Genomic DNA, 12,549 nt, shown 5'->3' with positions numbered 1-12,549 from the left:
GGGGTCGTTCGGACACCCCCACGGGCCCATGATTTTTTTTAAAAATTTTTTTTTTTTTAATTTGGGGGTGGTTCGGCCACCCCCAAGGGCCTTCTGGAAAATTTTCCTTGAAAGTGGCCGAAGAGGGTGGGGGTGGCTGATGGCCAAAGGAGTGGCTATGGCCATCGCCCAATTTTTTATTTTATTTTTAATTTTAAATAAATATAATTTTTTAATGTTTTTAATTTTTTTTAAAAAAAATTAATATTTTTAATTAATTAATTATATGGACACGTGTCAAACCATGATTGGTGCTGACGTGGTGTTTCGTTAAATTTTAAACAAAATTTTGACAAATGAATCATCGTCGTCTTTAAGCAAATCAGAGTGACCTCTTGTGATAAAAAGTAAACCTTAGACTTATTTCTTGATATTGTTACAATACAAAGTACTCATATTTATAAGAAAATGGAGGGTAGATAATCTGATTTGATTACCATCAATTATCATCAAATCTGATTACTTGAAATTACAATTAATTACAATTAAATCTCTAAATCAAATTCCCTAACATATTCTGACAATATAATGGTTAAACTGCTCAGAAAAAAGTGGAAAAGAAAAATCAAATCCTCTTTCACATTTTTTATTGAAAACAGCAAAACAAGAAGCAGAGGACGATTTTATGGTCAACCAGTTTGAGTCTGAAAAGTAATTAATAATGCATGCCTACCGTCTGCTTTATGTTCTAAGCAAGTTTGAAGCCGCCTGAATATTCTTTGGAAAACAATTAAATGTAGATTGAAATGCATAAAAGTCTCTTATTAGGCATGTTTTGGGACTTGTCCAAAGTCCTTATCATTCCTTTCTAGATCAGAAAATGACTTGAGTTGAAAAAGACAATGAAAGCAAACAAAGAACTAGTCTATGAGGAGAATGCAGCAGACAAGTCAAAAGTTAGCGTTCTGACAATTTTGTTTGTTTGTTTATTTGTTTGTTTGTTTGTTTTTTTTTTTTTTTTTTTTGTAATAAACTAATTAAGACGACTTGGTCGAAGTCTTGTTGGTAACTTTCATACAATTTCTTGGCAACTTATAGAAAAGGACGATAATATCGCATGGCATTAATTATAAAAAGCGGGGGCTGGGCTTTGCTGCTTCACATGCACGCCAATTCATCAATATCCTAGAAAGAAAGAGAGAGAGAGAGAAATGGGGGTGCAAATGGTATTTCAGATCATTTTGCTATTGTTTTCAATTGATGCAATATTTGTACAAGCAGTGGATTTAGCAAGTAATAATAGTTCATGTCAAAGAAGCTGTGGGAATGTTAGCGATATCCCATTTCCTTTTGGAATGGGAGCTGCAGGTTGCTACGTTGATGAGTGGTTTGAAGTAGTTTGCAATTATAACAACTCTTGGGCATCCCCCAAACCTGTTTTGAAGAAGTTCGACTTGGAGGTGCTCAACATTTCATTATTAGAAGGCACAGTTCGTGTCAACTATCCTACATTTGTTGCGTGTGCTGATGAAGGACGTGATAATGGTTTATGGAGCAAATTAAATACGGAGTTAGCAACAAGCCCTTTCATCTTCTCCCAGTCCCAGAACAGATTGATCGCCATCGGCTGCGACATCTTTGCCTCAATGGTGTACGTGTATACTACTGATAATGGTTCATTTACTAGTGGTTCAGCAGTTAAGGCTGGGTGCAGATCAACTTGTGACCGTACTATCATTGAATTGGTAAATGCAAGTAGTTGCAATGGCATCAACTGCTGCCAAGGCACAATTCCTACATATCTCGATACCTTCAATATAAGTATGGAGCCAACAAATAAAAGCGGTTACAATTACGAAAGATGCAAGTCTGCATTCTTGGTGGAAGAAAAGTGGTTCCAAAAACGTTCAATTAATGGTAGCTCCATTATGTCGCAGGTTCCTGTGGTGTTGGAATGGAGGATTCCTAATACATCATTCTACTCACTTCCAAAATCCTATATTAATGCCTCCACCTCCACCGCTTATAATAATACGTTCCCAAGCTACAATTGTTCTAATATTATTTACCTTCCTTCTTCTTCTTATTATTATTATAACTTGGCCTCGACTTATACATGTTCTTGCGCAAATGGCTTTGAAGGAAATCCCTATCTTCTTGATGGATGCCAAGGTAAACTTCTTTCTACTATTCTATCCATCTCTTTAATTCTTCTTTTCTTTTTCGTTTTTATTTGTGTTATTTAAATGGCTGGTTCTATGAATTAACACTTGTACATACATGTGCCTTGTACGCAGACCACAAGTATAAACCTGTGTAGTGTCGAATTACACGTGTGGCCACCAATATGAACCTGGGAAAAAAAATATATTGATAATTTTGATGATATAATAAAATTTCATTTTGATAGATCATTTTGAAATTTAATTAGACAAAGGGAAGCTTCATACTTAAATTTTTTTTCCTTCCTATTTTATGTTTTATCAAGTATCTTACAAGCCTTTTTTTCTTCCTTTTTCTTTTTTAATTTTTTTTTTCTTTCAGATAAGTACAAAATTTATTGATAAGAACTAGCTAGACGAAAGAACCACATATTAACCTATTACCATGGGTGGATGGTCCCTTTTAAAAACAAGACCTTGCTTTTTCCAACCACTTGTTATCCTAGCTTGCGCTAATAGAACATGATTCTTTCAATTTTAAATGAAATTGATTTAATTAGAAAAAATAATAATCTAAAGTTGATGTCATTTAACCGCATATATAGTCAATGTTAACACATCTTTTACAAATTCAAATAATGTGAAATCATGTAAACCATTAGATTCACCGATTTTAAATCATGATCGTGAAATTGAGAAGATCATTGTCCGTAGTAAATAGCCACACATCTAGGCACATGTTATATGATTAAATTTCTTATTTTTATCAAATTAGACTTTTGGAATAATCAATGATATTGTTAGACTTTTCTTACTGATCAGCAGGAATTTGTTACCCACAAAAATGTACGTTTTAATATTAATTTAAATAATTAAATTTCTTATTTTTTAAATTCTTTTTAAATAATTGAGGATTTAATAATTAATAACTATGAATTTTGCTTTTGATTTATTAGATACTAACATCTATTGTTTGTCTCCATACATGTAAGATATTAACGAATGCGAGCGCTCAAACCCTTGTTCCCTGTACAATTCAGCCGGGAGTGTCCAGTACTACTGTGAAAATACTCATGGGTCTCACCGTTGTAGGACTGGCCCCACCAAGTCTAATGGAAAAGCGGCCACGATAGGTATGTTTACTAGCTTTTTTTATTTTTTATTTTTTATTTTTTATTTTTTTCTAATTTTAAAACGTGTTTTGAGAAAAAAAACATAAAAATTGAGCACATATTTTGAAAAAAAATAAAAGGATCAAAATAGGCTCATCATGACCATTACGTTTCGAAGACTTATGGCACTCGGTTATACTCCTTGTAAAGTGCTTATATTCCATCTTTGAAGTATTTCCAAGCGTGTAGAGAATCAAATCATTTCTTCTTCTTTTTTTTTTTTCTTTTTTTTTAATATATTTTATCGTACATTTTCTATGCAATCAATTTTAAATAAATATATCCCTAAGATTCACTTACTATTATCTTTGAGATATATTGGAACCTTTTGGATCAGAATTTCTCCAAATTCTCAAAAATTGCAAGATCCTGCATGCTTCTTAAAATGGTTTAAATGGACACTCAGATTTTGCCAAGTCAATCATTTTGAGGCAAAAAAAAAAAAAAAAAATGCAAGAATTAGATTCTTTAGCTATCCACTCAAAGAATGTATAATTAATTGATTTTGAGATATATTGGAACCTTTTATGATCATGATTTCTTGAAATTCTTAATAACTGCATGTGCAATTCTTAAAATAGTTTAAATGAACACAAGATTTTGCCAATGAGTAATTATAAATGTCAATTTTCATGTTCCTTTTGTTTTCCTCTAAAATTGATGTGGTTTTTAAAATGATCATTGAATTAAAAATTAATAGTGATCTATTATAAATTCAATGATGATTTTAAAGCCACATTGGCCTTGGAGGAACACAAGAAGAATCTAAGGAAGACTTCTACCATTATTCTTTGGCAAGTCAATCATTTTGAAACAAAAGAAAACAAAAAAATTGCTAGAATTAGATTCTTTAGCTATCCACTCAATGAGGGTGGCTGATCACCCCCAAGTACTTTTAAGAGTGGATGGACCACCCTCAAAACTATCGAGGGGTGGCCAACAACCTCCCAAAATGATTTTTTTGAGGTTGAGCAAACCATTTCAAAAACACATGATGGTCGACCACCCCTCACAAGCCTTGAGAGGGTGGTTGGCCATACTCTCCACTCTTGAGGGGTGGTTTGGTTACCTTTCGAGGCTTAATGGGAATGGTCGAACATCTCATTGGGATGGCCGACCACCCCATAATTTATAAGGGATAGTGCATCCAATTTCTTCAGTGTTAGCTAAAGAAATCATTTCCTCTAATTTTTTTTTTAAAAAAAAAAATTCAAAATAGACGACTTTACAAAATCATGACGGTTAATTTAAAATAATTGTTACAATTTTTTAAATTGTAGGTGTGGGAGTCTAATGCAAACATTTAAACCTTTGTGTGTTTAATCATTTTCCTTCCTCAATAGCCCATTTTTTTTACCATCTCCTTCTTTTGGAATATAGTCAAAATATATTAACATATTTTTTTGTCACATGCTGTTTGTCTGGCTAATTTCTAGCATTAAGAGAATATGTCTCTCTATTTTAAGTCAATGTTCTCAATCAAATCTATTGCTATAACCTTTTACTGCAATGACCAATCTTTCATGTTACATTGCGTTAAGCAGGGCTTATCAGTGGCGGTCTTGGGTTATTGGTTATACTTGTTGGTGGATGGTGGTCCTACAAATTGATAAAGAAAAGGAGGATGATTAAACAGAAGAACATCTTCAAACGATTGTTAAAACAACACTTGTCTTCACATGAAGCCAATGTTGAGAACACCAAATTGTTTAATTTTAAAGATTTGGACAAGGCCACTGACCATTTTAATGTGAATAGAATACTTGGCCAGGGAGGACAAGGCACTGTTTACAAAGGTATGTTGGTGGATGGAAGAATCGTTGCTGTGAAAAAGTGCAGAGTAATTGATGAAGGAGAACTCAAAGAATTCATTAATGAAGTTGTCATTCTTTCACAAATTAACCACAGGAATGTGGTTAAGCTGATTGGTTGTTGTTTGGAGACCGAAGTTACTCTTCTAGTTTATGAATACATTCCTAATGGAACGCTTTTCCAATATGTTAACGGACAAATTGAGGAGTTTCCACTAACATGGAATATGCGCTTGCGAATTGCAACTGAAGTAGCAGGAGCTCTCTTTTACTTACACTCAGCAGCTTCCTCGCCCATTTATCATCGGGATATTAAGTCTACAAACATACTCTTAGATGAAAAGTACAGAGCTAAAGTAGCTGATTTTGGGACTTCAAGATCCATCACTGTTGATCAAACTCACTTAACCACACTAGTGCATGGCACTTTTGGATACTTGGACCCTGAGTATTTCCAATCAAGCCAATTTACAGAAAAGAGTGATGTTTATAGTTTCGGCGTTGTTCTTGCTGAGCTGTTAACTGGCGAAAAAGCAATCTCTTCAACAAGGATGCAAGAATCCAAAAGTTTAGCGACATATTTCATTCAATCCGTGGAGGAGAACAATTTGTTTGATGTTCTTGATAGTCAAGTTTTGAAGGAAGGTAAAAAAGAAGAGATCATTGCGGTCGCAAACCTTGCAAAAAGGTGCTTGTACTTAAACGGGAAGAAACGGCCCACAATGAAAGAAGTCGCAAAGGAGTTGGAGATGGTACAAATGCCACAAAAAGCTCATAACCTTCAACAAAACTATGAAGAGCTTGAATATGATCGAGCAGAAATGTACGAGCCATCGGATGCTGAATCCAAATCAACAATGTCAACCTCATCCGGAGACGTCCAACCATTATTACCTTACCAATCTGCATGAATCAGTATTTGTTTGATGCCATTTTATAGGCTAAATAATTTTCTGTTTACGTTGTAATTTTCAAAAATCATCTAAGAACATGGATTAACCATATCCAATTCTAATGATAGTATAAGATAGCAAAAAGCTCCATGTTCAAGGATCTATTTTTGTTGTTGGTGATACATTGAATAGTCACCCTAGCAGCGGACTCGCATATCACAACCACATTTATAAGACAAGCAAATCAATGATATTTTTCATGTGGAAGCTATACACTCTCATGGTCATTAATGCGACACCTTATTGGAATACATGCTACCATTTTGGGCCAGGAGCCTCCCGCATTAAAAGGGGCACACATGTAACGCTCCCAAAATGAATTAGCTATGGTAATTAATTGGAGGTAATTTGAAGTGCTACTTGTAGTGTTTCCAAATTAATTAACTTGAGGTGCTACTTGTACTGTACACACATATATACAAGTAAAAAAACGTAAAAGTTTGTTGAGCTGTTAATTGGCGAAAAAGTGATCTCTTCAACAAAGACACAAGAAGTCAAAAGTCTAACAACATATTTCATTCAATCGTTGGAAGAGAACAATTTGTTTGAAATTCTTAGTAGTCGAGTTTTGAAAAAAGGCAAGAAAGAAGATATCATTGCAGTCACGCACCTTGCGAAAGTGTGCTAACTTAAATGGGAAGAAATGACCTACAGTGAAAGAAGTTGCAATAGAGTTGAAGGCAGTTTAAACGCTGCAAAAAGCTTCTAACTTTCGGCCAAACTATGAAGAGATTGAATATGTTTGAGCATGAATGTACGTGCCATGGGATGATGTTCTAACATCAACAATGTCAAACTCATATGTAGACGGCCCAACCATTATTATCTTCTGAATCAGTATTTGTTTAATGTAATGCTGTAGGCTACATCGCCTTATTTGGTACCATAACCATTATTAGACCCCCAATTTCACTATCCTAAGTTACTTACCATCTTTATGGGTACACAAACAACCTATCATCTTACGTAAATTTAGTAAAACTCCAACAAAATATTTAATTTGTGCAAGACTTGTACTAAATTGTACAGTACTTGTAGCAGAATTCCAACAAAATTTTACCTTTTTCAAACAATATATATATATATATATTGAATTAAAAACAAAAGTTTGCAAAGTGTAGGCGTCCAAAGCCCATTTACACGGCAATGATAATTACTTGAACTTGCTCTATCTTTTTCTTCTTGTCCTTTATGCCTTACCTTGATAATACATTCATATATCGTCACACAAAATTGGCAAGCACTCTTACTCCCTCCGCCATCCGAAACTCACCCAATTTAGATTAGAAACAAGTCTGTTGCAAAGTAGATCAACATCTCTTAGTAATCAGGTTAGCATATCCACACATCATGTGTTCCCCTTCAAGCTCCCCACACCAAGCTACCCATTCAACAAAACTAGCTTCTAACAATCTAGTGTCTTGGATCACTCCTATGTGACTGAATATAAATAGATAAACACCCTAGCTTGAGCTAAGAACTAAATTTCTATTATGCAATTATTTTACAATACTAACATGTGGTTCCAATAAACCCTTGGATCACTTGTAAAAAATAAATCCAAGAATTGGGTCAGTGTGCCATGTCAATATTGTAAGATAGTTATAAGATAAAAATGTAATTTCAAGCATTACTCGTCCATTAAAACATACCAACAACCTGCCCAACCAATAAATAACACAAGAATTACAGATCCCATGCTCAAGGACATGAGGTCCTCACTTTTGGTTAAATACATCACACACCACTACCATAATTGCAGGAAAATAAATCATTCACCGGTCCTTCAATATGGACCAAAAAGTTCAAAGCAGCACCACAATCGTGCTTAAACCTAGATAGAGAGGTTTTCTGGATATTCTCCTTATTTCCTGCAGTATTTCATCTCATCATCACAACAGAGTGAACCCTACATATATCAAACACCTACGGCAAATCCACACCAAACACCTATAACTTTTCTCGACATAATCTTTGGAAATTACAACTAAGCTCCACAAAGAAAATTCATAACCAAGCCTTCCAATTCGAGCAGCAATCACTAAAATTCAACCATGACCACCAACACCTAAATTGAATTGCCAATTACATAGTGGAGACGACGACAAATGTTTTTTTTTTTTTTAATAATTGTAAGATACACAAGCACTCGGTGGGACTTGAACTCATGGTTCACCTTCCACCTGCTACAGAGGGAGGAAGTACCATTTGAGTAAAGAGATAATTATCTTGAGAAACATTATCAAATGTGGATATCCATGTGCATTTTATAATGTGACAGATATCTGAGACAGTTCCCACACCAGTTAGATGCTTAGAGACAGGTTTACTTAAGTTGATAATTAAACATCCACCGACTCAAAGATCAACCAAAACGCAGAGAAAGGTGTGCGTCAAAGACGAAGAGAATTTTCTTCAGCTCAACAGCATACTAGGGCTAAAACCAATGCTGAAATTAATATTTCCAAGCAAAATAGAGGATTGATAAACGTAAAAATAAAAACTAATTAATATTCATAATCTCTCACTCAACTAAGCCAAAAATACAACCATCTATCCTTACGACTTCACTTTTACTCTATTCGAAATCATGAGGCATATCCAAAAACAATATAAAAGGAAAACAGTACCGATTCCGGAGTGAATTTTCTTTTCCTTTTCCCAGCAACCAAACTGAGGACAACCCTCTTTACATATACCTAATAAACACCAAAGTGCGACTATAAGAAGAAGCCGATCAACCACATATATGTTAATTTCCCGGTTTTTTTTTTTTTTTTTCAATTTCTCAGCAACTAACCAGAGCTTAATTCTGAAAAATAAATAAATAAATAAAAATCTAAAACCCTAAAAACCACAAAAAAGAGCCAATCAATCATTCAGCATAGTCGAAACCTCATATAATTTCTAGTTCAACCATATAAGAAAAGATCCAACCAGTCAAACACATCGTTCCTAATATGCACGTTCCACGTTTAACACAGGAGGATTCTAACGGCGACCAAAAAAACCTAGAAAATAAGGGCATACATGATGATGATGAAAAGGTTCAGTTAATGTCGGAGTCGTCGAAGTCGTCCTCGAAGGAGTTGAAGAAATCGGCGTCGGCGACCTTGTTGTCGACAGAGATTACGCCTTCGCCGTAGATCTCAAGAGGGTCCACGTCATCAACGTCCATCGCCATCGTTGACGGCTGGTCGTCCATGTCTCCGAAGAAATCCATGGGCATCGGCCTCGTCTATGTCTCTCTCTGTCTCAGGTCCTCCTTATTTGGTGGATACGATTCAAAACTTTTAGGGCTTAAGAGGCGATTCGCTAAACGGTGCCGTTTGTATGTCGAAGAGACGTGGTCGTTTCTTGAACGTATTAAAAGCAACCGCCACTGGTTTTTTTTTTTTTTTTTTTTTGGGTTTGTGTGTGTTAATCGCCACCGTTTGTGTGTTACGAGGGTGAGATTATATAAATTGTAATGTTTTAGATGAAAACATATTTTTTTTTCTAAATAAAAAGGAAGGCTAGAGAGACTAACTATATATATTCCCGTGATCAAAGTAGTACTTACTTACCAAAAGTGACACAAAAAAGGCCTATACGATAAGAACCGCAGGTAGTAACTAATAAGGCACTTCTTCAAGTCCAACTGACTTATAACGTGACCTAACCCTATCAGAACATTAATGAAATTTCAGACGGCTAATACTAATATTTTGATCATAGATTCTCAGAAAAATTAATCATGCCAATGAAAAAAAAAAACAGATCAAGAGAGGGGTTACCCAAAATTATTTATTGAGCATTTGTGGTGTGATTCGTTTGGTCTTGTTTCTGTAGGCTTAATTACTAACGCTAAAGGAAAATAAAAGGGATAAATAAAATAAAACACAAGAATTAATGTGGTTGATCGATCATTTATTTATTTTGTCAAACAAAATTATTTATTTGTTTATTTTATTTTTAGCCAACACTTTCCTGCTGCTCTTTGGGACTAGTCGAGGAAACTAGTCCATATTCCAAAAATGATGGAAGTTGAATGGAGGAGAAGAAACTAAAGGACGTGGCCAAATGGAAGCCCAGCTCCTCACACACCACCCCTGCTCCATCTTCACGCATCCTCGACCTCCTTATCGCCATCCAACGCGACCCAAAACCCCTTATCCGGCCTCTCATTCTCGCCGCTCGTTCTCTACCAGGTATCGTCCCTGGAACTCCAATGCCGAAACCGCCCGTTCCTCACAGGGATTCAACTTCAAGGATGACAAAGACGAAGGAGAAGACCAAGATTCTGAATTTGGCTTTGGAGGAAGCAAAGGCAGAAAGAAGAAGAAGGAGAAGAGGCGGTGGTGGTCCGACGAGTCTTCTTCCTCACCGGAGATGGAGGAAGGGTCTGGTGGGATCTTCGAGGAAGTCTTTGACAGTTTCTGGATTTTCAATGTACAATTTTGATATTGCAAGTTCTTACCCTTCAATTTAGCTTCTCTAGTAGTGTTTAGCAAAACGCTGGGACATAGATTTAGGACATTACTGGGGCAGCTATTATCTTTTCTACTACAAGATTTGGGTACTCGAATGCGCTAAATATTTTGATATTGAGTATGCTTTATATGTCGGTTATATTCTAAAATATGTGATAAGATTGGTGGAGTTGATCTTCTGTGCAATTGTTAGCTGAGGGCACTCAGCAATGCAAGGCATCGTGGTGGGGATTGCCTCAGCTGAGGCAAACTATCAAGTGCCTTGGTTAAGAGAGAACTTTGGTTTTTGTTCTATTTCATTGGATACCTCAGCCACCATTCTCACAATTTGTCGAAGGGAAAACATGTTTATTAACGAGAGAGGTTTTTAAAACTGGCCGGTGGATTTATCAACTTGTTTAATGAAGAGAAATTTACAGAACACTATGATTATTAGGTCTTAAAGAAGTTTGCTGCCTATTTAAATTCCTACATTTTTCTTGGTTATGTTGAATAATCAGTGCCTTGTTTCGCCTACACAAGCAGGTGTCTGGATTGTCGAGCAATACTCTGTCCTTTACCTTGGTGCTGTCTATTGTCTTTGATAACACCAGCTTAGCTTATTTTAATGATGCCCTTTAGGTGCTTTGGGTTTATTTTTCTCTGTATAGCTTTTGTGCAGCAGACTACGTGACTAGTACTTCATTTATTCTGCTGATTGAAATTTAGTCAATGACGAATCCCTTGTTAATCAAATGGACAGTCTTTTTTACTACACCACTAGTTTCTAGTTCTTCTTATTTGTTATTAATATCATTTATGCAATATATTTTTCCACGAGTGAAGTATGTAATATTGTTGCTTTCCAGTATATAAGCATTTTGATAGAATGAACTCTCAACAAGGATCTATTATGACTTTTCAATGACTAAAATTTAGTTACCATTGTCCAAGACAGATATTCACCATGCAATAATATTTTCTGAGAGCGAAATTTGTACTGGTTCACTCCTGCTTCAGGCTTTACTTCGTCCGATGGGTTTAACATTTCAATAAATTTGTTTTTGGTTAGTGCAGGTGTTCAGATCCTATGGCTGGACACTTCCACCCATTATCTTATCTTGGCTGCTAGCTTCAGGCCCAAAAGCTGTTCTTATGGCATTAGTGCTTCCCCGTGGTCAGTCAGTCGTGTCTCTGGCATTTGAGAAGTTGTGGGGGAGGAAACGAAGCAGGCCAAAACGCAAGTCCAGGATGAGGAGGAAACCATCTGCCAGCACTGTGAGTAGTGTTGAAACTGATGCAGAAGAACAAGATGAAAGTTGAGAAACCAGAAAGGGAAAGATGGGATATCAATCGTGGGTAGCAGGAAATGATGGTCCGGTTTCTAATGGTGGCCAAGATGCACCAAATTTTGGTGGTTGGGATGACCTAGATAGATCTGGATTTGCACGGAGAGCATACCGAATGTCTGGAGGGTCACGGCAGACAACAACGGAGAAGGGAAAGTTGAGTCGCAGGGAGAGAAAAAGTGACACACCTCTGCTCTTGAGATTGTTGATTGCTGTTTTCCCATTTTTGGGTTCTTGGACTAAGATGCTGTACTGATTCCTACTAAGCATCCTTGCACTCGAGCATGGATTTGATTTGTTTTGCCTGCAAGTACTGAGATTGAGTCACTGAATTTAGGGGCCAATTGGTTCCTCTTCTTACTTATCTGCTTCCAAGTTGAATCAGTTAAGCGAAGGTCAAGAAATCAAAATTCATTGGAGCCAATTTGCGTATCTAACATCCTAATGATGGGTTTTGGTGATCGAGCCAATCTGTTCCTGTGAGGTGATGGGGCTTTCTCTGAAGGTTCTTTTGTTAATCTCATTGCCGATAGTCCAACCATAATCTCCTATGATCCGTTACAATTTGGTTCCGTACATGGTGTAGAATTTGACATTTACTTTAAAAAGAAAAAGTGATGGTGGAACAAAGGTAAATTAGAGTTGCTCAAGCACTTCATATATAGCTTACAT

General features: G+C 36.0%; 1 protein-coding gene across 1 annotated transcript; it reads left to right on the top strand.

Moving 5' to 3' along the window:
* The first annotated feature begins 1,163 nt into the window (after positions 1-1,163).
* LOC132177741 (wall-associated receptor kinase-like 1) lies at positions 1,164-6,223 on the top strand. The gene is made up of 3 exons (XM_059590183.1): positions 1,164-2,151; positions 3,134-3,274; positions 4,858-6,223. Exons 1-3 carry the CDS (start codon positions 1,191-1,193, stop codon positions 6,033-6,035), a joined length of 2,280 nt encoding a protein of 759 aa, XP_059446166.1. The 5' UTR covers positions 1,164-1,190; the 3' UTR covers positions 6,036-6,223.
* Positions 6,224-12,549: the final 6,326 nt, after the last annotated feature.

This window comes from Corylus avellana, chromosome ca4 (genome assembly GCF_901000735.1).
Source record: "Corylus avellana chromosome ca4, CavTom2PMs-1.0".
In the NCBI taxonomy this organism is placed as follows: Eukaryota; Viridiplantae; Streptophyta; class Magnoliopsida; order Fagales; family Betulaceae; genus Corylus; species Corylus avellana.
This window is presented reverse-complemented; position numbering and strand designations above follow the sequence as displayed.